General features: G+C 52.1%; 10 protein-coding genes across 10 annotated transcripts; 5 read left to right on the top strand and 5 right to left on the bottom strand.

The window, feature by feature from the left end:
• The first annotated feature begins 148 nt into the window (after positions 1–148).
• BDW70DRAFT_103020 (basic helix-loop-helix domain-containing protein) lies at positions 149–3916 on the top strand. Its single transcript, XM_073734332.1, has 2 exons — positions 149–3845; positions 3904–3916. The coding sequence occupies exon 1, from the start codon at positions 566–568 to the stop codon at positions 3611–3613; it is 3048 nt and encodes a 1015-aa protein (XP_073599490.1). The 5' UTR covers positions 149–565; the 3' UTR covers positions 3614–3845; positions 3904–3916.
• Positions 3917–4433: 517 nt separating this feature from the next.
• BDW70DRAFT_103005 (ferric reductase family protein) lies at positions 4434–6704 on the top strand. Its single transcript, XM_073734331.1, has 6 exons — positions 4434–5238; positions 5293–5354; positions 5406–5591; positions 5636–6029; positions 6078–6239; positions 6286–6704. Exons 1-6 carry the CDS (start codon positions 4623–4625, stop codon positions 6663–6665), a joined length of 1800 nt encoding a protein of 599 aa, XP_073599489.1. The 5' UTR covers positions 4434–4622; the 3' UTR covers positions 6666–6704.
• A 58-nt stretch (positions 6705–6762) lies between these two features.
• Positions 6763–7894, bottom strand: BDW70DRAFT_147837 (D-mandelate dehydrogenase-like dehydrogenase; the record flags this gene model as incomplete). Its single annotated transcript, XM_073738782.1, has 2 exons — positions 6763–7496; positions 7582–7894. 2 exons carry the CDS (start codon positions 7892–7894, stop codon positions 6763–6765), a joined length of 1047 nt encoding a protein of 348 aa, XP_073599488.1.
• Positions 7895–8393: 499 nt separating this feature from the next.
• Positions 8394–9556, bottom strand: BDW70DRAFT_156830 (putative EF-hand calcium-binding domain protein; the record flags this gene model as incomplete). The annotated part of the gene is made up of 2 exons (XM_073740251.1): positions 8394–9403; positions 9484–9556. The coding sequence occupies 2 exons, from the start codon at positions 9554–9556 to the stop codon at positions 8394–8396; spliced, it is 1083 nt and encodes a 360-aa protein (XP_073599487.1).
• Positions 9557–9821: 265 nt separating this feature from the next.
• On the bottom strand, positions 9822–13681 carry BDW70DRAFT_102993 (putative potassium/sodium P-type ATPase). Its single transcript, XM_073734330.1, has 6 exons — positions 13597–13681; positions 13195–13540; positions 13024–13150; positions 12864–12958; positions 10899–12819; positions 9822–10853 (listed from the first exon to the last, which is right to left on the bottom strand). Exons 2-6 carry the CDS (start codon positions 13455–13457, stop codon positions 9999–10001), a joined length of 3261 nt encoding a protein of 1086 aa, XP_073599486.1. The 5' UTR covers positions 13458–13540; positions 13597–13681; the 3' UTR covers positions 9822–9998.
• A 1359-nt stretch (positions 13682–15040) lies between these two features.
• Positions 15041–16501, top strand: BDW70DRAFT_129562 (putative exosome complex subunit Rrp46). The gene is made up of 2 exons (XM_073735634.1): positions 15041–15461; positions 15520–16501. The coding sequence occupies exons 1-2, from the start codon at positions 15126–15128 to the stop codon at positions 15928–15930; spliced, it is 747 nt and encodes a 248-aa protein (XP_073599485.1). The 5' UTR covers positions 15041–15125; the 3' UTR covers positions 15931–16501.
• A 442-nt stretch (positions 16502–16943) lies between these two features.
• BDW70DRAFT_147835 (putative NAD+ kinase Utr1) lies at positions 16944–18925 on the top strand (the record flags this gene model as incomplete). The annotated part of the gene is made up of 2 exons (XM_073738781.1): positions 16944–18360; positions 18408–18925. The coding sequence occupies 2 exons, from the start codon at positions 16944–16946 to the stop codon at positions 18923–18925; spliced, it is 1935 nt and encodes a 644-aa protein (XP_073599484.1).
• A 1445-nt stretch (positions 18926–20370) lies between these two features.
• Positions 20371–20749, bottom strand: BDW70DRAFT_102956 (uncharacterized protein). The gene has a single exon (XM_073734328.1). It carries the CDS (start codon positions 20669–20671, stop codon positions 20462–20464), a length of 210 nt encoding a protein of 69 aa, XP_073599483.1. The 5' UTR covers positions 20672–20749; the 3' UTR covers positions 20371–20461.
• A 906-nt stretch (positions 20750–21655) lies between these two features.
• BDW70DRAFT_156826 (sugar porter family MFS transporter) lies at positions 21656–23317 on the top strand (the record flags this gene model as incomplete). The annotated part of the gene is made up of 3 exons (XM_073740250.1): positions 21656–21725; positions 21790–22879; positions 22939–23317. The coding sequence occupies 3 exons, from the start codon at positions 21656–21658 to the stop codon at positions 23315–23317; spliced, it is 1539 nt and encodes a 512-aa protein (XP_073599482.1).
• Positions 23318–23785: 468 nt separating this feature from the next.
• BDW70DRAFT_102818 (GAF domain-containing protein) lies at positions 23786–24782 on the bottom strand. The gene is made up of 4 exons (XM_073734326.1): positions 24596–24782; positions 24438–24544; positions 24014–24359; positions 23786–23966 (listed from the first exon to the last, which is right to left on the bottom strand). The coding sequence occupies exons 1-4, from the start codon at positions 24596–24598 to the stop codon at positions 23850–23852; spliced, it is 573 nt and encodes a 190-aa protein (XP_073599481.1). The 5' UTR covers positions 24599–24782; the 3' UTR covers positions 23786–23849.
• Between the last annotated feature and the right edge of the window lie 115 nt (positions 24783–24897).

Here is a 24897-nt window from a genome sequence, read left to right as displayed (position 1 = left end):
GAACGCAACCCTTTCAAGTGGAACAATAGGCTCCTATAATTCCTCATGTGAAGGGGAGCCACGGTGCCTAGAACCAAAATTACCAGGGCGGGCGGCATTCAACCACTCCCAACGGTTTGATAAGATCTTTATCTTCACGCAGGTAAAAGACTACCTTTCTGCGCTATTCCCCAGTCATCCTTGTCTGCCATTAACATCAACCTCACTAGATTCATTCTTGGTATTCTCCCAGTCAAAGTGACTCAACTTGTCTCCTCAACTCCGTTCTCGGTCCGATTATCATTCTCCACAGTGCAGCGGTTTAGCCTTGTTAGCGCGTCGGCTTGGGTGGCTGATCGTCAATCAATCTTCGAACTTAAGGTGGCGGCGCCGCGGCTCGAACCTTTGCCTTTCACCAGTTGTCTTTCACATCGTGTATGTTTTGACGTTGAGAGCTATCATATACTTTGTTGCTGATATCTACTGCCAAAGTGAGGAAACCCGCCCGGGTGTATGATACGGGTCGATATACGACCACGGTTAACCGGGCGACGGTCCATGGTCACAACATTCTATCTTGTTTCAGATGGCGGCCCCTAGTATGGGCAGTGATTTCCAGCTCTTCTCTCCCGCACAGTCGAGGGGTAGGAAGAGCTCCCAGGGCGACTCCGGCTCGGATGATGCAGGGCAGGATTGGACGGAATGGATGAGATGGGATGAGCAGGCTTTCCCAGACAACAAGAACTTGCCGTTATCGCCGTCTCTCACATCGCCACCCTTCTCTGATGGGAATAAGAGTACCGACCTCTTCCCATCTGGGGACTTCTCTCCCAACATTCCCATCGACTGTACGAATATCTCTTTCGAACCTTTTTCAGCGCAGGACCGTAGCGGCGTTCTCTCTACCCAGAGCTTTTTCCAAGATGGCATAGATACCTTTTCGGCAAACTCTGTTGTATCCGGATCTCCTCTCTTGACAGGCGCTGGGCAGAAGCGTAAGTCTCGGAGTGACGACGACGGATCAGCTGGCAGTGGCGTGGTACAGGAGGTAAAGAAGGTGCCGTCTAAGAAACGAGCCCACAATGTCATCGAGAAGCGATATCGTGCGAACCTGAATGAGAAAATAGCAGAGCTTAGGGATAGTGTTCCCAGTCTGCGAGCTTCTAAGGGCAACGGGGGTCTGGACGACGAGGATGAGGGGGTCACGCCGGCAACCAAACTGAACAAGGCTTCTATCCTTTCAAAAGCAACAGATTACATTCGGCACCTGGAGACCCGAAATAAGCGCCTGGAAGACGAAAATACCGCCTTGAAGATTAGACTTCGCGAATTGGAAAAGGCCGCCGATCAATCCTTGACATCCGCAGCCTCTGTGTCGTCGCCTAGCAACTATACTGTTTCCACGGAGTCTGCAGGAAGCTCGTCTCCCAGTATTTTCTCGAATCCGGAAGACAGTCCCATCGAGCCTTCGTCGTCGTCCTTTCGTCCCGCGGCAGGGATGATTCAGGTACCGGACTCGTTTAGACGCATGCGCACCGAACAACCTAAGGACAACCTTTGGTCGCAGTCTTATATACAGTGTCCGAATTCAAACAGCGTGTCTACTCAGTCTGGAAACGGTCGTCGGCGGTCATACTATCCGAATAAGTACGTTCTCGGTACTCTAGCCGGACTTATGGTTTTCGAGGGCCTGGGCAAAGAGAATGAAACCGACTCAACTGTCAAAGGCTTGTTGGCCATCCCATACAATTACTTCCGGAATGTTGAGGTCCCACCCTTGTTCTATGAGATAATGGGCCGGAGTTTCTGGTCGTCCTGGCATGCCAAGGCCATCCTACATTTCCTCTTCCTGGCTGTTCTTGTTGTTGGGTCGGCTTTCATCGTGTTCGTCTATCTTTTCAACTCAGGCCCGGGGCATCAGAACTCGTCCAAGCTGTCAACGCCAGGTGTCATGCTCTCTTCGTCAAATTTCAGACGCCAAGCATGGTTGACCAGCATCCAGCGAGTTGGGGTACCGAGGCATCGGTTTTTCCACGAATGGTATGTCGTGACTTCACGTTGTTTTGAATACGTTCTACGGTGTCTGCTAGGATGGAAGCTGTATTCCTCCATCACTGGCATCACGGAAGAGGATGAGAAGGGTCGCGTTAAAACTTGGGACATTGCAATTGACGCGCAACTCTCTGGCGGCGATGCTGAAATCAGCAAAAGCCGACTGGTGCTCACGATCTTCGCTGCAGGAACTTTACCGCGGAGTCCCATGAGGATGATGCTTAAGGCACTCCACTGCCGCATCCTACTATGGAGAGTCGGTGTCCCGGGTCAGTGGAGCTATCGAGTGTCTAACGATGTTGCCCGTTCGCTTGCGAAATATCAGTGGGACCTGGCACGGAAGATGAATGCAGCACTGCCAAAAGACCACGAGGATGCCCTTCCGCCCCATCTTGAAGCTTTACTTCAGTGTGAAAGTGAGGACGTGATGATCGATAGCATCACTCAAAGGGCAGCCAATTTGACCTGGAATGATCCCACACAGGAAGGATCCGATGGCGACGACGCTTTTCTGGACGTGGTGGAAGAGGATCCGGCAATCCAGTCTTCTCTGGATGCCCTTGCGGCGTGGTGGTCTTCTCACCTTCTACAGCGAGCTCTTCTCAAGTATTTTGAGGCTAGTGCTCGCGGACCGGATGCAAAGAAGAGCCGTGACATGTTCAAGGCTAAAATTCAACTCGCTCTTGATGTGGCACCACAGCCTTCTGCCGCTCATACCCGCGCCCTTGTCATGATGGCGGTGTTCTTTGAGCAGGACCGGGTCAAGAACATTGGGGCCGTTCTTGCCGCACTGCCAAAGGAGAAGTCTAAAAGCAAACAGAACCAGACGTTCAACTTCCTGGATTCGTCACTCCCGGTGTCTGTCCGCGAGGAGATTTCTATCGCAGTCCGTTGCGCCATGATTGCCGCGATCTTCACCGCACGATCCCGCCATGACAACTCACTTCCCGAGTCGTTCACCATGGAGAAAGCCGTGACTTGGTTTGATCAGCTGCCGCTGGATCCGGTTGACTTGACACTTCTTGGTTTCTCCGCTGTCTACCACTTGCTTCACGTCCTCGCATCGGATACGGGCTACTTGTCGTCTTCGGACTCGTCGCGACCATCCTCACCTATGCTTAAAGATTCAACTCTAGGAGATTCGTCCGATGATGCGGAAGATGAGGCAGAAGAACCAATTGCGCACAGGAAAGAAACTGCGCCTGAGCCTGTACCACTTATCGGTCGAGTTGCGTCTGAGCTCATGTACTGGGCTCGCAATGCCTACAATCCAACCTTCTATGGCTTCACCTCGGATCTTGTTCGAGTCATCGAGGAAGAATGCACTTCTCTATGCCACGGCGCCGGGGTTGACGTTGCAGACTACTCCCGACTTCATCAGGAGAGGTTGAAGGCGAGTCGTCGCAAAGATAAACGGAAAACCAAATCACGGTTGTCAAAAGAACGCGCTACGCTGCCTGCTGAAACTCATCTGGCTGTAAAGCCTGCGGCTGGTATTAGTCCAAGTGACTTTCCATGCCCCCTAAAAGACCAACCTGCGCTTGTGGGAGAGTCCACCGCGGCGGGAACGGAACGGGCTTAGTGTGATGTATACTCTATAATATATCCCTAATGGCGTGTTACACTGGCTGTAGATCTTCTTAGGTGTATAGGAACTGGGTGGGTAATCCGGAAGGGCGTTATGGGCAAAAGGCGATATCTTCGCTCAACAATATGAGTTTGCGTTTTCAGTCAACTACTCCTACTTCATGCTAGAGACAGAAATACAGCGTTACAACCACGCAGTCTAGACATTAGAAAGAACATGGCTACCGGTAACGTCTTCCGTACTTGGTGACGTTTGCTGGAATCAGCTGACTGGCTTGCTTCCAGTTCTTCCAGAGCTTCCATCATCCACCTCCTGAACTCCCACCCGCGTGCTGTACACGTCATCGCCAATCATTGCAGGAACATTGGCACGAGCCATGCTCGACGGGTGACGAAGATAGCATTCAGGGGCGAGGCCGGGGGAGCTGGAGACGTGGGACTTGATGCACGCGACTGGACTGACTTCCGCTTTCAGCGTTGCGGTGCTATCACCGGCCCGTGGTTACAACCTCAGGTACCGCACCACATCCGAGATCTGGGCCTTCTTTTCCGCACCACTGATAGCCTCTAGGTACCACCTGTCAGCCGTTCTAGCTCTCGATGCCGGCCCGCCTGGGCCGGTATAAGCCCGGTATAAGCCCGATATACGCGCGCATTCTTGCACCGTCGTTCCCCACATTCTTTCAGTTGCAATCCTTGCCCAACCAAACCTCCAACTGCGTCATTGCGTCGATGCTCTCGAGCGGTTCTGACCTTTCCGGCTGACAATGGCTCTGGAACCAGGCTGGATGACGGTATCGTTGTCTTGCAGAGTGAACCCGCTATATCACATTCTGCTATCGGGAGTCATGACACGGGAAGGGTATATGTAACCCGAGATCGACATCAGCTCGCAGGGCTACGGTAATTGAGCCCAAGGGTGCAGCTTTCGCTGCTTCTGTATCCTGTTTGAACAGTTCAATCCCCAACATCCACCGCAAATATCCAATATCGAGATCGAGATCATGGGAGTTGACCTGCTACCACCTGGCCAAGAGCGCCAACGCCATGTACATCCTCCGATGAATATCGCACTGGCGACTCCTCTCTTTGCTCTAGCAGGAGGTTTTCTGATCCTCTTCGTGGCGCGTCTTGCGGTACGAATGCGGCACCACTTACGACTCCGTGCGGTTCTCAGGAACGATGACCAGACGTCGTTTACAAACAGAAATGGCTTTATGGCTTGGATGAATAGGCATATCTTTTACGCACCGCTCTTCGGGACCCGACATAGTCGCGAACTCCGCATTGGACGTGCCCACATGGGGACTGTGCCGCTGCGGATAGAGACGCTGATTCTTGCACTGTATATCGCAATCAACTTCGCTTTCTTTGTTTGCTTGGTCGACTGGTGGGAGGATTACCAGGAAAAGTTGTATCAGGTCAAGTATGCCGGAGGCCATTTGGCCGTGATGAATACACCTGGGCTGGTGCTGGCCGCTGCCCGGAACAGCCCATTAATCCCTTTGCTGGGGATTTCGTTTGATACCTTCAATCTCTTCCATCGCTGGGTCGGTCGGGTTATTGTCGTCGGAGCGATCATCCATATGTCCGCCGTGATTGCTGGGCAAATTGCGGAGCGTGAGGCCCCTGATCTATATTGAACCCCATGTTGGCTCTTCTTAACATCAGCAGATGGTTTCGAGATGACTACTCATATTGTATGGGAAGTACCATTTTTTATCTGGGGGATGATTGTACGTTTTCTTCTCCGCTGATGGAATTTTCAGGGTTTACTAATTCAGCAGGCTCTTTTCGGATTTATACTCATTGCCATACAATCCGTCTCTCTACTCCGACATGCTTTCTACGAAGTCTTCATCCATCTTCACGTTGCCCTGGCGGTAATGTCATTTGTCGGACTCTGGTACCATCTTCGCAGTCTCGAGCAGCAAAACGTCCTTCTCGGGACGATTATTCTGTGGGGCTTGGAGGTGAGAGCTTCGTGTACTTGATTAAGATAGGGCTAATTCGTCAGCGAGTCACACGTCTTGCAAGCCTCGTGTGGCGCAACGTTGGCAAGCAACGCACGGTCGCCGACTTTGAGCTCCTACCAGGGAACGTTATTCGGGCTACAGTGACCCTTTCGCGAACGGGAAAGTTCAGAGCTGGACAGCACATGTACCTATATGTCCCCTCCGTGGGATTATGGACCTCTCATCCGTTTTCCGTCGCTTGGACCTCCACCGAGGAGGTCAGTGTCGACAGCGACTCGAATGACTCGTTCAAGATGTTACTGGATAAGAAGCCGCAGACAACGGTTTCGTTCCTGATTAAAAGACAAGATGGGTTTACGCGGGAGCTGCAGCGCAAAGCGGCCAATTCCGACACATGTCAATTTACAGCCACTGTGTTTGCCGAGGGGCCGTATGGTATGTCAATGTCTGGTGTGTCATGTTAATCGTACCTAACAAGAATAGGCGGACTTGAAGATCTCAACAGCTACGGAACAGTATTACTGATAGCCAGCGGCGTTGGGATAACCAACACAATGTCCTATTTGTACCAGTTTCTGGAAGGATTTTCAGCACGAAAAACCGCTGTCCGGCGGGTCAACCTCGTCTGGGTTACACGCAGTGTTGGTAAGTGCCAACCCACCTAATGGAAAGCGCGACTAACTGTGCACAGAGGACCTCCACTGGATCGACCCCTGGATGAAATCCGTCTTCGCGCACCCGGCTATCGCTACTAAAGAATCCTTCCAAACTAACCGGCTTCCAGTCTCAGTCCAGGTCTATGTCACCCGCAAAGAGGCTAGCGAGGCCAGCGTCGGTGATAGCGAGAGCCTCTGGGCGTTCAGCGCCCCGTCTGGCGTTTTTGTAAGCGTTGGCTTCGGACGCCCATGCTTTGCGGTTGTCATAGAGCGTGAGATGGAGACGCAGGTTGGCGCCATGGCCGTGAGCGTGTGCGGGAATGGATGTGTAACAGACGATGTCCGGCAGGCTGTACGGGAGGCGCAGAAAGGGGGAAAGACGATAAGTCTACACGACGAGGCGTTCTGTTGGTGATTTGTTGCTATATACCTTGCGGGTGTCATTAGAATGTCTCTGTCTCTGTTTGTAAATGTTCATATCCATGCAATATATATTCATTTTCAATGCTGCTCTACAGCACACTCTTCGGCTTGATTAGATGCGCGTTCACCGGCGTCATGGCCCTCCCCTCCTTAAAAAAAGCCAGTATATTCTCCATCGCCAGCCTTTCAAACCCAATATGCGTGTCCACTGTACCACCAGCATTATGACTCATCATCATGACCTTCGGATGGCTCGCAAGCCTTGGATGCACATTCGGCTCGTCCGCATGCACATCCATACCCACGCCCACTAGAATGCCACTCTCCAACGCCCCTAACAGGGCCCCCTCATCAACCAGAGAGCCCCGCGCAATATTCACAAACCGCGAACCCCGCTTGAACTTGTCGAACAGTCCAGCCGTAAGCAACGTCTTCCCGGCAAACGGCGTCGCAACAATAACACAGTCCGACTCAGCCAGCATACCCTCCAGACTCTCGAAAAACGTCGCATCAACGCTCCTCTCCATATCCTGGGACTTGCGCACAATATCGTGATAGAAGATCCGCATCCCAAATGCCGCGTACACCTTCTTCGCAATTGTGTACCCGATCTGGCCCATCCCAATGATACCTAAACTGTGGCCTCTAGGGTTCCGCGCTGTCAGCGGAGAATTCTGATGTGCGTCCAAGAACGCCCGCGGGTTTCGCGATATTGCGGCACTATGACTCCATGCAAGGTTTCGGAACGAGGCCAGAATAAGGAAGAGGGCCATATCGGCTACAGACTCGGAGGACGCGGCCGCGCCGTTGCAGTACAGGATACCTACCTTCGTCAATATCAGGTCTCTAACACCTTTCCTCCCCATCTCACGAACGACCAAGAATAGGGTAGGGAACCGTGGACGTACCCTTCTCAGCCAAGTACTGTGTATCAACCCAGTCGAACCCGGCCCCGGCAGAGGCGAAAATCTTCACGGATTTCGGGAGCAGGTCGATGAGATCTCTGTCCCAGCGGCCCATTTCGCCGCCCGTGTTCCAGAAAGGGCGAAAGAGAGCGTGGAATGAGCCGAAGCGGCTCTCGCGTAGCGCCGTCTTGAATTCATCACGGCGCAGTTCAGAGAGTGAGGGGCGAACGATGGTGAAGTGGGAGCTGAAGGTGGAGTATAGGGCTGGGTTATACTTTATGGGGTCGCCGAGGTGTAGGATTACTGGCTTCGACATTTTGGATTGGGTTGTTCTTTTGAGAATCATTAACCAGTTGATGGAGTCTGGGGTTGCTATAGTCTATAGTTAGGGCTATAAGTATACTTCGGATACGGATACGGCGCTGCGATCAATAGCCGGGGGTTGCTTCAAAGGCCGATTGCCGATGGGTGCAAGCGGGTTTTGAGATTGCCGTTTCGTCTCCCTGTGTTCTACGGGATTTGGTTGGGTCCTATAGTAGTACAAAGAGTGATGAGTCCCCTCTAATGGCTGTATTCAGCCTATTATGGTTCTGATGCCCCTGATCTACAATCCGGACAAGCTCCCGACCCGAGTTTGTATAGGAAGTCGAAACCCGAACCCGATACGGAAATATAATGAGAGAGAATCCATCTCCAAGAACACGTACTACGTTCCCTGTACTTGATCCGATCCTCGAATAACTCCGCTCCATGTTGAGCTATACGACCATATAGCTCCAATTATATCTTTATCCTCGAGCAAAAGTCTCAGCAGCTCATCCACCCCCGACCCCCTGCCGCTCCGCAGCCCTAACTGCCCACCTTACTAGATCCGCCATCGCTCCGCTAACAGCCTCAAACCGCGGAATCTCATGTCCACCCCCATGGTTATACTCCTTCCTGCTCCTCTTCTCACACACCTCGCTGAGCTGGACCCCTGCGATATAGCGGGGGTCGCGCTCGCCGTAGATATGCACGGTTGGGATCTTGATTTTCACAAGACCGTTGAGGCTAGCATTTGAGCCGGTGCTAGGGATCGCGTACATAGGACCCGCCGAGATCTCCCGCCGAATCTCATCTTCCTTGTTGAATATCAATTGCAGTGTGTTGATGTTGTTGTCGTCGAGGTCGCGCGTGTGCGACGGGTAAGGGCTGAGGTTGAACAGACCGAAACTCAGGTTCATGCTCATATTTAAGTTCGGTGAGATTGCTGGACTCGCCGTCCACGGCGCTGACCATTTGGATAAGATCGCCTCGGACCCAGCCATCTGCGCCAGTGCAGAGCGACTCGCCAGGTCTCGGGCCTTCGTTATCTCGGGGATATTGTACCCAATGTGTTCAAGGAGGGTGAGCGGTGCGCCGCCACAGATGAAAATTGCGGACTTGAATGGTGGCAGTACATTCCTAACCGTATCTCTATCTAGCGCGATCCTGTTCTCATGGCCTTCTTCACCATGAGCTCTGTCCATAATCGCAGACTGGCTCTGTTGGAACAGTCCACGTTCGGCCTTGACCTGATGCATTAAAAGCGCCCCCGCCGCAACCATTGCGCCATGCGAGAAGGCCATGACGAGATCGTACGGTCCTCGTTCAGCAATGACGCCACACAACCAATCCTGCGTCGACCTGATAGAGTCGATGGTTGTGTCCTGTGGACTTTCGGCATAGTATGTATAGTAGGGCGGCGGATAGAACAGGTCAATTCCCGGCGCTGGATTGCTAGGGTAGGGACCATCGAGGAAGTCAAAGGATAGGTTTAAGTCTGCGAGGCGAGAGCGGATGGAAGCTGAGTTGGATGCACTGTTAGCGGGTTAAGTTAATCCTCGAGGTGTTGGTCGGGAGGGGCGATGGAAGGACAGGACAAACACGTCTGAGATTCGAAGATGGCACCGCTCGTCCCGCGACCGTGTAGGCAGAGGATTTTGACTTTGGGTTTCATTGCCGCACTTTTGCTCCAAGGTAGAGGGGGTGAAAGAAGAGGTAAATAGTTCTGGGCCTAATGGGCAGGTATGCAGAGGTATGCTCATGAATGGATGAGGTCAGGTGGGCTCCGGTTGATCTCCTTGCAGATTCCAACAAAAGCAAAGACACGACGACAAGCGGTGACTGGATGAATGGTCAAGGTCGTCGGAGAGTTAAAAAAGTGCTCGGAGGCCGGAAAGTCTACTGAATGATCACGCAGGCAAGTTGTACGAGGTCGAGGCCAAAAAAAGCACGAGTTCAATCTGGTACGTACTAGCGAGATGTATCTAACGAATGAATATGGTCGGTTCAATATCAAACAAGCGCAAGGTCGAATCACAGACAATAAGTAGGACTGTGTTGAATCAGTCCAGGTGGGTGTTAGCATGGTTGAACAAGTCGGAAGTAACATCCGTTCTCTACTTCTCCGTCACGCTGGCATTGTAGCTCGCCTCGACACTGGCGTTGGCACTCAGGGAAATGGGCGTCAGGCTTCTCAATCCAGCCCTCATTTCTGCATCGGCCATCGTCAGCGTCGCGTTCTTCCCAGACCCTATTCCGAAGCGCCGCTTCATTGCTTTCCAGCTCTCCACAAGTGCCAGATAAACCACCACGCAGCCAAATACAATCCCCCAGTGCCAGCTAATACCCTGATGCTTGAAGACCACGCGGTTGACCGCAGGAAGATAGATCACTGGGAAGGCGATGACGAATCCTGCAATGACAGCCCAGAAAAGGAACTGGTTGCGCCAGATTGAATGAAAGACTGAGAGCTTGCCCGGGCATCGGTCTGGATCGAGGTTGAACAAAGACCGCGAGAAGTGCTTTACTTCCCATGCTGTGACGAGAAGCAGAAAAGTAAGAGTTGCGTAAGTCGTAGCTCGTGCTTCGAAGACAGTGCCGCAGGTGCTATTCCATCCCTCATTGCAGTCGTCTCCCATGCTTGCGGTGCCGTCGCCGGCACCGTAGATAACGCTTGCAAACGCCACAAGGCAGAGACAGCCCATAAAGCTCCCGTATACCATTTTGTCTGTGATAAGTTCGCGAGTGAAGACGCCTACCTTCAAGTCATGCGGCGGGCGGTACATGATATCCGGTTGGGCTTCCTCCAAACCTAGCCCTAGAGCTAGAAACGAAGAAGTCACCAAGTTGGCCCAGAGGATCTCCAGAGGTGACAGAGGGAAGATTGAGTTTCCTGCCTTATCTTTGAAGGCGAGCGCAATTAGAAGAAGAATGACCTGTGCAATGTTGGAAATCAACAAGTGCATCAGGAACTAGTCAAGTTAGCCGTGTCCACCTTCCCAGAAGTAAAAAAATACCTTCTGAATATTGTCAAAGAGCCGCCGTCCTTCTTCGACAGCTTTCACAATCGAAGCAAAATTGTCATCCGTCAAGACCATATCCGCTGCTTCTTTGGCGACGTCGCTACCGTTCTTGCCCATAGCAATGCCTACATCAGCACGTTTCAACGCAGGCGAGTCGTTGACACCGTCTCCTGTCATAACGCAAAATGCCCCTCGTCGGTGCATCGCTTCGACCATGCGCACTTTTGTGGTGGGGCTGCACCGTGCGATAACCAACGGTAGCTGTTCAATCTTGTCGATATCGGCATCCGAAAGACGGTCAAAGTCCTTGGCTGTCATGACGAGGCGGCTCGACTTTGCATTAACAATCGGGTCGAGGATACCCACTTCCGATGCGATCGCCATCGCCGTTCTGATATGGTCGCCCGTGAGCATATGGACTGTAATCCCAGCCATCTGACATTTGCGGACAGCCGCTGCTGTTTCAAGGCGCGGTGGGTCATACAGCCCTATAAGACCAGCAAATCTTAGGTTAGACTCGGCCATATTCCGGGGAGATATTTGTGATTCGTCGTCCATAGGAGATTTCTTGTACGCGATGCAAAGCACGCGGAGTCCTTCTCCTGCCATTCTCTCAGCTGTATCGTGTATTACTTCCTTTTCCTCGTCAATGATGTCGAGGCTAGGGATGAGCGCCTCCGGGGCGCCCTTAGAGTAGACTTCATTGAGCCCAGTTTGTTGGTTGGTGTAAACAACCGTCATCTTCTTGACTGAAGAGTCAAAGGGGTATTCGGTGTGAAGTTGGAGACCCCTATTTCGAACAATGTCTGGCTTCTCATACCCAAACCGCATAGAGAAAACCCGCAGAGCAACTTCAGTCGGCTCACCAACAGCGGTCCACTCGCCCTCAGCGACTTGAGCGGGTACATCATCTGAAGATTCAGACCGTGTGTTGTGCACTGTGGATAGGTTGCATAGCGAGAGAGCGGTGATAAATGTGTTTGAAGCGTCATCTTGAACGCCTTTAGGATTGATTTCATGCCCGTCAAGTCGAAGCAGCCCGCTCGTTGGATCGAATGGATTGGTGGTCTGATGCACGGTTACGATGCCAGTATCTGGGATCCAAGCAGTACGTGCAACCATCTTACCCTGTGTCAACGTGCCCGTCTTGTCCGAGCAGATGTTGGTGACACCGCCCACAGCTTCCAGGCATTGCAGTTTCCGCACAATCACGTTTCCCTTAGCCATTGCCTTGGTGCCGACAGCGACGGTGATAGTGAGCACTGCAATCAAGGATTCTGGTACAACAGCTACCGCGACGCATATTCCGTAGATGAGAACCTCGCCTTGAATGTCCCATTTGTTCACGGAGAAGACAATGATAGCAAGCAGAATGGCTAGTGCAAAGAGAAGTAAGGCGAACTTGCTCAGCTTTACCTGAAGGGGCGTTCCAACAAGACCAAGGATGCTCTTTACGGTGGCAACTAAGCGGTGGAACAAGCGGACAAATACGTTCGAGCCATCCTGTTCAGCTTTATCCTGGAGTAACTGAGCAATCTTCCCAACCTCCGTATTCATTCCCGTGGCAGTGACAACACCAGTGGCTCGGCCTTGAGTTGTGCTACAACCAGAGTAGGCCATGTTGGTCCTATCCCCAATAGGAATATCACGGGAGGTGAGGGTGATATGCGGCGTTTTTGCTACGGGGAGAGATTCTCCGGTCAACAAGGCTTCATCCATCGAAGCATTCATGCCTTCGAACAACCTCAAATCAGCTGGAACAATGTCCCCAACAGCAAGCTGCACGATATCCCCGACCACAAGCGATTCAGCCTTTATAGGGGCAACTCGCCCATCACGTAATACCTTACATATAGGGGCAGATAATCGCTGTAGCGAGAGGATGTCCTTTTCTGCACGGTAGTCTTGCACGAAACTGGACAGGTCAGAGCAAATCGAAACCTGATCAAAGATGCTTACCCCACGACAATATTGAGAAGAATGACCGCGGTGACGACGCCGCCTTCAATATAATCGTTGATACCAAAAGAGACTCCCATGACGATGACAAGAATCTGATCATAGTTAATAATGGCTTCTGTACCACGAGACGCAACCGTTGACTCTGGTGAGATCATACTAAAGTTAGGCTGTTGGAAACCTGCCTCAGGAGGATCTTCCATACGGATAGTCCCTCCATCTCCCTGACACGATTCGGCCCATCTCGTGCAAGACGAGAAGAAGCCTCCTCATCGGAGAGCCCATGTCTACATGGTCAACACTTGCAAACGGCATACGAGAGCTAACGTACTGAAGGTCGACTTTAAGAAGTGCCGAGAGGCTAGAGGGGCTGAGAATGTGAGCATGGTCCGCAGAGGCTGGAAGATCTTGCTCAGAGTGATAGGCTATAGATTCAGGCTCGTCGGATAGGGTTGTTGCAGCCTTCTCGGTGTCGAGCGCGGCTTTTACATCTCCGGAGCAATTATGGTCTTGTAAATGGTACTTGTGGGAGTAACCACATATAGGAGGCTCCGTCGATTCCTCGACATCAAGTGGAGCTGTTTCTATGCCCATTCAATTGGAGTGGAGGTGGATTGCAGGAGGAGCGACGAGAAGGCCCGGAGATGGTTCAGGATGAGGACAACTAGACTGAGCGACTAAAGAGAATGGTTTAGCTGCGAGCGAGTCAGGAATAGGTGTACTCTGAACGTACTTTATATAACCCGACAGGGGATCTGTCTGAGGTGGGGGATGGCCGCGACCAAGAGTCACGGCATGAGGGGTTGCCGTGGCTGCACCATTCACAATACGTGCCTCAACATTTCGTAGAATCTGGAACGTTATCTTGGCTGGTTGCATCACTGTCCTAATCAACTCACATTTCGACCACAAGTTAATCCGCTAGTAGCTTGGTGGTAGGCAATAGATTGGCCATGGACGAGTCTGGGGAATCGTCTAGCGGAGACTATGCCTGAGACCAAGTCATGGCCACCACTGAGTCCCAAGAGGGCCACCAGTGAGCGCGCTTGGACAGGTAGACGATGGAGCCCGGCGTCGAGGATGAAGGAAGCGACCCTGGTAGCGGGGGCACGTGAGCTTATGCTGGTCTCGCAGTTGCAACCACTCTTTACTCTGCAGTCTCCCACGGTTCGCAGCTGTCAACATGGATGTCATGAGCACGCTACCCGTCTCTCGGGCTATTGTCGAGCATCATGATAGGCACTGCTGTCCACTCGAGCCACAGTCTCAAGTCTGTGGCTGAGCGTCCATGGATTTGAGACTCCTGTGTCTGGCTCGCCTGTCACTGCCACGCCGATGGTCGAATAATCGACTCGATCAGCGTCAGACTCGGATTCGGAATCGAGCGGCCAAGACGCCTACGCTTCATTCTTCCCGCTGTTTCGCCCTGCCGGGTCTCGGCATCCCCAACCTCTCAAGAGGCCGACATATTTACGCAGTGAATGCCGTCGTGCAGTAGCACGGACAGTCAATAGTCCGTGGGGGCGTTACCTTCTCGGCCAGTCTTCTAGGACCACGGTTACCAGGAGGCCTGAGATTACATCCACCGACTCCATTCAACTGGAGGAGTTGTAGAGATCACGCCGAGTTGGCTTATATCATGGGAGACACAAACTTTAACCGTTCGATTGGTCACTACGTGCGGTCTCACCTGTTTACATCATGAGTCGTGCTCGGTGGCCATGCGGGGTTGCCTGCGGAAACCCCGGCACTTGCCAGATACCTGCGTGGTCAGAGTCAATGGAAGGCAAGCCGGATGGGCAAGGCTTGTTTCAGGTTGTATGGTTGTTTTGAGTATGTTCTCTTACACTTGTGCCATCATCCGTCCGTATCCTGTACTCTCGGCGATTTCCTGGAGAAGAGAGCCGGCATGTAACTATGCTGCCAAGAGCATGCGTCTGTTTTTGAACGTCCAATATAAGCCGGCAAAGTCATCTGATGGAGTTCCAAGCCTTTCCGAATCCTTCGAAGGCAGGTAGTCGTAGGAGAATGTTGCTCCGCATCTCGAAGCCTGATTTCACAGCCTCAGGCCATAATTAGGCAGTCTCAGGCATAACGCAGGCGACCAATCAGCGATAGCCCCGCACTCTTCACTATTCGCATCGAAATTTCAAGCTGCAGGTTCGGACACTACACACGCCATAGCTCTTTTCCTGCTCACAACGCGAATAGCTACAAACGCAACGAAGTGGTTACTTACCTTGACTACCAAACATACATATAATGGCAGGACCGGTCGCCGTTCTTCACCCGCTTTCCCGGGCTGATGGTTCAGCTTCCTACAAATGTCCTTTCACTGGGTCGAATATCCTGGGATCGGTCAATGCACCTATTGAGCTGCCGGGGCGCCGAGATGCTTTGAAACCGGAAGAGGCGACCATTGAAGTGTTTGTGAAACCAGGTACTGCTCCTGGCGGTGTTGGTGAGCGGTACGTGGAGGGTGTTGTCAGAAGCGCGTTGGGCAGAGTCATTTTGGGCCGTGAAAAAGGATACCCAAGACGGGGGGTTGTTATCACCTTGGCTATAGTCGGTGGGGAGATCGTGGCCAGAGGAGGATCAGTATGTTTGTTTGTTGATAAATTAATAAGAGCCATGGCTAACCTTCGGATTGTAACAGTACCTCCCGTTGCTCCCCGCGCTCCTTCATACTGCCACCCTCGCGCTGTTATCAGCTTCCGTTCCCCTGTCGGTCACACTGTCTGCTACTATCCTTGCCGTCGATCCCGCCGGTGAAATTATTCGCGAGCCGTCCACCAAGGAGGCGAAGGCTGCCACCTCTCTTCATGTCCTCGCTTTCACATCCAAAGGGCATCTACTTCTCAACGAAAGTGAGGGCGCGTTTACGTTTGATACATGGGAGGCTGTATATGAGCGCGCTCTGGTTATTTGTCTTGGCAGCTCCGCTCTTAGTTCCGACGGCGATGTGGCCATGGCCGAAACCACAGAGAGCCAGCCGCTCGAAGGCATACTACGCGACACCGTTGAAGACCGTATTCATTCCGATTACTCCTGGAAAATTGCTGCTTGATTGATGCATTATTGGTGTCAACTGATGGCGGCAAACCACCCCCGCGGACGGCATACTATCACTATGACAGACGCTGCGAAGGTTATTCGGGCCCATGCGAGCTTATACTGAAACCCTCGTATCTGCAGCTCCCTTCACATGCCTAAAGGCAGGCACAGCCTTGAGGACCTCTCATCCTTATGATTGGGGCTCGCATACCCAATCAGCAGGCAATTCCAGCCCTTTGAAGCGGATTGGTGGCACACGGCACACAATGGGGCCGGGAACATGAATTACTTGGATAGACTGCGGGGAACACGCTACAAAATGTTCTGCTAGCTGACGTGGGATCCTGCTTAATCAATCAAAGACGCCGAGCCTATCACTCGGCCACCTGTTGTTGGACAGATCAAACATTTTACAATTCAGGGCCGAGAATTATCTGGATTATTCGCTAAATCTTGTGATATGCATGTGGCCGAGGCCCGCAAATAACCTGGATAATATGATGTCAAATTCATCGCCGCTAGTACCATACTCCGTAGAACGTTCGGAGTAAAGAGCCGCCTCTTCGAGCGCGTTTCAAGGAAATGATCGTTATTCTGTGACCCTCACCTGGAGTTAAAGACCACTATATCCTTCTCAAGAGAAATATGAAGTAAAGTACCCATTACTCCTTTTTTGCAACCACCGGTGATGTTTGGCTGGTCCTCCCCGCAGAGGCCGCTATAGCGCTCCGCTGGCGGGAGTTCGGCCTTTTTCGATGTGGGGGATCGAGATTGAAAGAGACTCAACCATTCTTAAATCTTCCACTTCTCCCCAATCTATCTGGTTTCCTGTTTTATCATCCACTAAGCAACGGCCAGCTTATCCCTCGCACCACTGAACTCCGGCCAAATTCCGATACGTCCGAACTTGGCTTGCGTGCCGTTAATTTCTTCTTTCTGTAAGCGGTGGCCATCATCAGCAAGCCGTCTGACACCGCGACCAACGACGACCCTCCTCGGTCTTATACAGCCTTTATTCATCCTTCCATGGCTTCTCCCAACTTCCGCGATGACTCTATAAAGCCCCAGAACCTCACCGATTCGCCTTGCTCACCCTCTCCTTTGACCGACTCCGCAGCCCCACCATTATCAGACCAGTCACCCTCAACGTCGAAGACCGTAGGAGCTTCGCTCTTACGTGACTATGCCTTGCATATAGACCCTTCACAAACTCCGAACGAAGTCAGCCGGAAGGACGCTGAAGAGTCTTTTACACCCGCTGCCAGCACCGCCTCGCCGCACCGTGTGCCGGCGCAAGAAGACCACTCACCATCGTCCAACCCGACTGCCTTCCCATTTCGCGCAGCGTTCTCCGTGACGCGGCATAGTCGGAAAGCCTTCTCTTGCGATTTGATACCCAGACAAACGATCATGAAAGCCCTCGCTTCGCGACCGACATCGAATCACCAGAACTCCAATATGCCGCTGGCGGCGCCCTTTGGTCTTCAGAGTCCGACCTCTCCCTCCAGTCCTCCAGACGAGACAGAGCGCCGTCCACACACGTCATCGTCGCAGAAACTCTCCGCCGCTCTGTCAAATCTACAGCTCGCATCAGACGCTGATCGCGTTCCCACTACTCGCCTTATCATGCAATCGCCGTGTTTTTTCCATAAGCGGTTTGACGATGCAGTGAATCTCCAAAAGGTGCTGGAAGAGATAACGGATGACGAATGGCTATCGCACTCTCGCCTTTTACAGACGGCAACAGGAGTCCGGGAGGTCTCTAAGCAGCTCCAGCGCCGACCGATAAAGCGCGCGGTCAAGAATGTCATGATCGTTACGAAGGCGCGTGATAATAGTCTAGTCCACTTGACTCGTGAATTGGCGGAATGGCTCCTATCTACACCGCGTTACGGGAGCGACCTCGGCGTAAATGTGTACGTGGATGCCAAGCTCCGGCACTCAAAGCGATTTGACGCCCACGGTCTGATTCAGAAGAACCCAGCTTATGAACATATGATCCGCTACTGGACCCCAGACCTTTGTTGGACATCTCCAGAGAAGTTCGACCTTGTGCTTACGCTGGGAGGAGATGGGACTGTCCTGTTCACGTCCTGGCTGTTCCAACGTATCGTCCCTCCTGTCCTTTGTTTCTCTCTAGGCAGTCTGGGGTTCCTTACGAACTTTGAGTTCGAAAATTACAAGTCTCACCTGAACGCAGTCATGGGCGATGTCGGTATGAGAGTCAACCTTCGAATGCGATTCACCTGCACAGTCTTCCGAAAGGACCGGAGTAAGGGCGCGGAAGCCGGTGCGGTGGAAGAAGGCGAGCAGTTTGAGGTGCTCAACGAGCTTGTCATTGATCGAGGGCCATCGCCATATGTGTCGAATCTTGAGCTGTACGCGGACAACGATCTGCTTACTGTTGTTCAAGCGGATGGCTGTATCTTTTCCACTCCAACTGGTATGTATTTCAGATTACGTTGAAAGCCAGGTTACTTACTCCCATAGGCTCTACTGCCTACTCACTGTCCGCTGGCGGCTCTCTCATCCACCCCTCTATCCCTGGAATTCTTCTCACACCCATTTGCCCTCATACTCTATCTTTCCGTCCCATGGTCCTCTCCGATTCTCTTCTCCTCCGCATTGCTGTCCCGTCAGGGTCCCGGTCAACGGCATACTGTTCGTTCGACGGCAAAGGCCGTGTAGAACTTCGCCAAGGTGACTATGTCACCGTCGAGGCGAGCCAATACCCCTTCCCAACCGTTGTTGCCAACAATGGAGAGTGGTTCCAGAGCGTCCAGCGGGCGCTCCGCTGGAATACACGTGGGGCAGTCCAGAAGAGCTGGCATAGCGGCGATACCTCTGTGGATGCTGCCGATGATGAGAATGATGACGAGGAATGGGACATAGACACCGATGCCGGGTACAACGGCACCGACAGCGGCCTTGGACCGAGCGAAGACGGCGACGCCGGATCAAATAGTCCCATGAAGCGGCAGATGAGTCTGCTTGGGATGCAGCCGTGATTTTCTTTTTCTGTTTTTTTTTTTTTGACGTATTGCCCTGTGTGCTGGACTCGGGCTTGCACTTGGATTATCTTGGATGGGTACCATTACCTGAGCATTTCGATATTAGGTATGTCATAGTTTTGGTTTGTAATAGATTTGCATTACATGAGCCAGGAAGGCGACACATGGACGGATTAGATCTCGGTCTGTCTATGAATTATGGACACTTCTGTGTTATAGACCTGGAGAAGCACCCGCTTAACAAACAGCTTACAGCGTCTTAGCGGCGCTCCTTCGCTCCTTGACTCCTTTTAGACTTAGAGCTGACAAAGATAATCAAGTTCTGACATACTTTGATCCATATAACGTAGCCAACAGTTTTAAGGCTTGATGGGTCAGATGTGCGTCCTTTAATCTCTACCACACTTTTTCCGCCTCACACAGTCCCTCATCAAACGTCTTTTCTTACGGTCCTCCTTCTCTTCTTCCTTCCTCTTCTACCTTTCCTTCAACAACTCCATTCTCTCTTCACTATCCGCTACCAGAATCCAATTCCCAAGAAGCCATTACCTCACCCGCAATGCCCGAAGCAAGAGGCTATGCCTACAACTGTCCGGTGCCAACAGCTAGATTAGCCTCCAATTAACACGAGCCCACTTAGTTTCAGTCTCCCAAAAACCTGACCCGCCAGAACGCTATATTAAAACTGGGCCCAGGCAACAACTACTGTTCTTGAGAATACGGTGAAGGCTTGAACTAGTCGCATTATTCGACAGATTCATTCCCCCCTAGCCAACTTGAGCCAACTTTGTGGGGGCTAGCACAGATCGTGTTCCTCGCAAGGCCCGCCCTGGCTCCCTCCGTGAGCAGCTGAACGACCCATACGATGGTTGATTCGAGCTATCCACAAAAACACACGGGTTGGCTCGAGAGAGGGCAATGAAAGATACCCGGCTGCGTCTGAGAGCGGTACATGGCCTATTACTGGATTACTTGAGAACATACTCGATCAACGATAGGGAATGCCCTCCAGAGGTGATGCAGCAAGTACGTGATCTATGCAAACTGCTTGGTTTATAATCAAGTCCGACTGACGCGCACGGCAAATGCCACCGGCAACGTTCAAGGGGCTTTGACCTCTTTGAACCAGGACCAAGATAGCATTATATATCTCCAGGCTCCATGCATTGATATAGACCGCACAGTATGCGGGCTCGGCCACCCTGAGACTCCACAACGCAGTTGCCATTCCAAGATGTTTCTCCATGGGAAACATCTATATATTTCCCGCTTCAGGATGTTTCCACCGCCGTTGGTAGACACCGACTGGTGTCTTACTACTATCCGATACATAGGCATTCGTCTTGGGAACATCAAGCAGGCGCATTGCTCATACTCAGATAACTAGCGAACCTATTACCTCTTCACTATTGGTGACCTGGTCCCACCAATGAACATATATGCGATGATTACTTATACCTGAGCAAGAGTATCGGGTACTGAATGCCTTTAGCGGCCGGTTAATGTGCGCACGCAGCCCCTGCAAGCCGCGTATTATATAGCATTCCAACCCCACGATTCAGCGAGCAAAGACTTGCTAGCTGAAGGAGAATATATCGGATACTTAAGAGTTGGTTCGGCGATTCCAAGCTCAATGCTCATTTCGCTAACCTCGGCGTAGCCAATGCTCGGATGCGTGTCCACCCCGGAGCTTGAATATCCTTCGCTTGATGGCACTGCAAATTCAGGCTTCGTCTGCCCCATGAGAGCGGTTTCTGCTCTGATAACTTTTGTACTTTGCCAAAGAAGAATGCATCCGGTAAGTACCTGCGCCAGTTAGAGTAAACAAAATGTGCTGGATCATGGTCGCATCGCAGATTACACCGTTGTGTGGATTAAATGAGGGAAGATCGTACCCAATAGCTCGAGCCTGCCACGATGTCGTAATGCATGACAAGATGGCTGACACCACCAAATAGCTATACGAACACCACGTAGAAACCGGTTCTTGTCGGACGTCAATGCGAGCTTAGGGGCCCGTCTCAATTCCCTTTCCAACAATATATTCCATCTTGGCCCCGTGGTCTTGTTCTTAAAGCTCTTTTCCCGCGGGAATAGGCTCGGCTAAATAGTCAATATGCTTCAGCCGGCTGTTGAGACCGGCAAAGTCCACATCCAAGCAATGGCACAAGATTTTACAAGCGAGCTAACGCTGACGGATTGCGCCACATCCGAATTGCAGGGGGTTGTATCTAGCGCACAGGGCACACTCCTCGGCAAGCTGCCTTTTCAAAGCCTTAAGCCCAAGAACCTGAAGCGAGGTCCATGAGGTCACGAAGCTCAGGACAGATATTTTTCCGTCCACATCCGGAGCTGAGGACTGTTTACCAGACTGATCTGTCAGCGACGTAGCTCAGCAAAAAGCGGAGACCCCCAATAATCAACCCCAATCTCCAATCTCCAATCCCCATGGGCACCGGGCCCCGGGTCCATACGGAGCCCAGAGTGAGGGTGGATCGGCCCGGGTCTGGGGAAGGCCATTGGTGGATCTGATTTCTCCGTCGGCGGGTCGGCAAGTGTTGTATGTGACTACTGGCAAGACCATTTGCCGATGGGCAAGTGGATGAGTGAGCAGTTGAATACAAATACTCAACCCGTGTTTCCATGTTACTAGGAGAACGTTGTGTTTTCTGTTCTTTCCTGACTCTGTAGCACCTAGCAGCGTTCTGGGAGAGCAGTCCAGTCACCATGTCTTTCTTCAAGAACTCCCGAGTATATATGCTCAGTGCCGTGGCGTACATGGGGTCTTTCCTGTTCGGTAAGTCTTGACCTGGGACGAGGATGGTGTGGTATCCGGCGAGCAGGTTGCTGACTGAGGATAGGCTACGACACTGGGGTTATGGGAAGTGTGCTCGCGCTTGACAGCTTCAAACACGACTTTCACATGGCTACCGGCAGCACCGGTTTCGCGAGCAGCAAAGAAGCCGAGATCTCATCTAACGTCGTCGCCCTTCTAACAGCAGGCTGTTTCTTCGGCGCCATCGCAGGCGCCATCGCGAATGATCGGTACGGACGCAAGAACTCGCTTCTCGTGCTCTCCGTGATATTCATGATTGGTGCTGCAGTGCAGACGGGCGGGAAGGGGACTATTGCGTATATCTATGGCGGCCGCGTTATAGCGGGCTTCGGCATCGGCGGCATGTCGGCCATCACGCCCATCTATGTCTCGGAGAACTGTCCTCCTAACGTGCGCGGTCGTATCGCGGGTTTGTTCCAGGAGTTCCTGGTGATTGGTGTGACGGTTTCGTACTGGCTCTGCTATGGTGTCGAGAAGAATATTGCGCCATCGACGAAGCAGTGGCGGATCCCAATTGGTTTCCAGCTTGTGCCTAGCGGGCTGATGTTCATCGGCCTGTGGTTCCTGAAGGAGTCGCCCCGCTGGTTGATGAAGCAGGGTCGCCGCGAGGAGGCAACGGCATCGCTCGCTTTCACGCGGCGCGCTGATCCCAACAGCGACGAGGTACAGCAGGAACTGGCTGAGATCCGGGCATCTATCGAAGAGGAGCTCCGCTCCACCGAGGGCGTCACCTGGCGCGAGGTCCTGCTGCCGGGGAACAGGCTGCGATTCCTCAATGCATTCTTGATCATGTTCTGGCAGCAGTTCTCCGGCACGAACAGTATCGGATACTACGCGCCGCAGCTGTTTCAGACTATCGGTGTGGCTTCCACCGACACCAGTCTTTTCACCACAGGTATCTATGGAGTCGTCAAGGTCGTTTCCACGGGTCTTTTCCTTCTTATCGGAATTGACCGATTCGGTCGCAAGTGGTCTTTGGTCGGTGGAGGATGGGCCATGGCCGTCTTCATGTTCATTCTGGGTGCGGTCCTGGTTTCGTATCCCCCTGTGAACACTGACACGATCTCCAATGCAAGCATTGCAATGATCGTAATGATCTACCTTTACGTTATTAGGTACGTGAATATCCTTTTTCCCCTGAATCGTGATCAGACCTAAGCTAACCATGACACAGCTACTCCGCCTCCTGGGGGCCCATCCCGTGGGTATACATTTCGGAAATCTTCCCAACGCGCCTGCGGGCCTATGGTGTCGGCATGGGCTCGGCCACCCAGTGGCTGTTCAACTTTGTTGTAACAAAGTTCACCCCCTCTGCCATTAGCAACATTGGCTGGCGCACGTTCATTATGTTTGGTGTCTTCTGCTTTGCTATGGGCTTGTGGGTGTGCATCTTTATCAAAGAGACCAAGGGAAAGAGGCTTGAGGATATGGACGACATCTTCGGGGGAAAGACCGTCGAGCAGATGCAGAAAGATATCGAGCAGGCAGATGTTGAGGAGCAGGCAGAGGTGGAAAAGACCCAAACTAGGCATGAAGAGCAGGTGGTTCGTTAACTGGCAGTTTGATTGCTCCTATAATATGGTTAAGAGTCCGTCCTCTATTGACTGCGATTGAGGTTTTCTTGCACTTGCTTTATCCCGGTTCTGGGAGAAATGCCAGATATGGTGGGCTCTCTGGCATTGTGTCTGCGATAGATATAGAAATAGTTACACATATCAGAGAAGGCATATAGATTGGCCAGAAACGGATAAACAACGCTATTAACCCAATGCTCCACCGAGGTAAAAGCTGCTGAATGCGTGAAACTGCCGGGGCGATGCGATTGCAGTATAAGGGTGGGAGTCGGGCAGATCTGGCGCTGGACCGGAGTAGATGGCCGTACTGTCACAGGAGAACCCCAGGATGCAATTTTCTGAAGGCTAAAAATTGGAATCGCCCCCGCACAAATGCTCTTTGATGCGGTGACTAGTAATGAAATGGACCCTTATTCGTAGCAACGGGCAATGGCTACTGGGTTGTTGGGCTCATCCGACCCATTATAGATACACACCATGTGCAAAGGGCTTTGTTATTTAACACTTGTAATCATACAGACCAGTCGCAGCTCTCAGAGAGTAGCGCCGCCAATTCCTCAAGATACTTCTTATCCTCATCATCAAAGCCCGACGGCTCAGCGCAGTCTATATCAATAATCGCGACCGTCTGCGATGGTCAGTGCCCATCCCAACGGTCTGGGATATTCAACTTACCTCGCCGCCCGCAAGAATCGGCACCACAATTTCACTCCGACTACTCGCATCACAAGCAATGTGCCCCGGGAACTCCAGAACATCGGGAACAACGACCGTCTCGCGCTTCGCCGCCGCCGCCCCGCACACGCCGCGCCCAAACCGGATCTCCTGGCAAGCTGGACGGCCCTGGAAGGGACCGAGCCAGAGTGTTTCTTTCACACGCGCGGCTTCTGTCGATTCAGATGTCTCTTTGGAAGGGAATTGATCTTGGCGGATGTAGAAACCAGCCCAGTTTACGGAGGAGGAGGGGGCGGGAAGCGCGGCGTAGGCGTGCCAGAGGAGGGACGCGACATTGGAGAAGTTGCTGATAATGCTGATTAGTATCCTGACTTGACCATAGAAATATTCAAAGGGAAGAGTTTTTTAAGTACAGCCCACGTACCTGACCCAGTTGCGCTGTCCTGTCACAAGGCCCTTGGCTTGCTGGATGACCTGCGCGTAGATCTCGGCTTTAGAGCCAGAACCGAAGTAAGAGGAGTCTGCGTGAGGCTTGGGATGTCAGCATTGAAGGCCGTCACATCGGCTCATAGGTTAGTATACCATGTTCAAGTAGCTGACCGGTGAGAATCGCAGCTTGTAGAGGACAGAATTGCAGTAAAAAATTATGGCGATAAGAAAGTGGGGTGTACCGTACGGTGCGGGGAGCTTTACAGTACAAGACAACAAAGAGTATAGACGTGGACAGCGAGCTACTTACCCTACCAGACATCCTCTTTCTTAAATATACTTGCTTGGAATGTTCTTTTCATACTGAGCCGCAATTCCGCCATTTCAATCGAATAAGATCCATCTCCAAAATCTATCCCACCGTTCCTCGTCACTCGGCTCGAACTGCTTATTTG

The sequence above is a fragment of the Aspergillus foveolatus genome (assembly GCF_047715535.1).
Source record: "Aspergillus foveolatus strain CBS 279.81 unplaced genomic scaffold BDW70scaffold_6, whole genome shotgun sequence".
NCBI classification, from domain to species: Eukaryota; Fungi; Ascomycota; class Eurotiomycetes; order Eurotiales; family Aspergillaceae; genus Aspergillus; species Aspergillus foveolatus.
The sequence above is the reverse complement of the archived record's forward strand: the minus strand, read 5'-3'. Positions and strand labels throughout refer to the sequence as shown.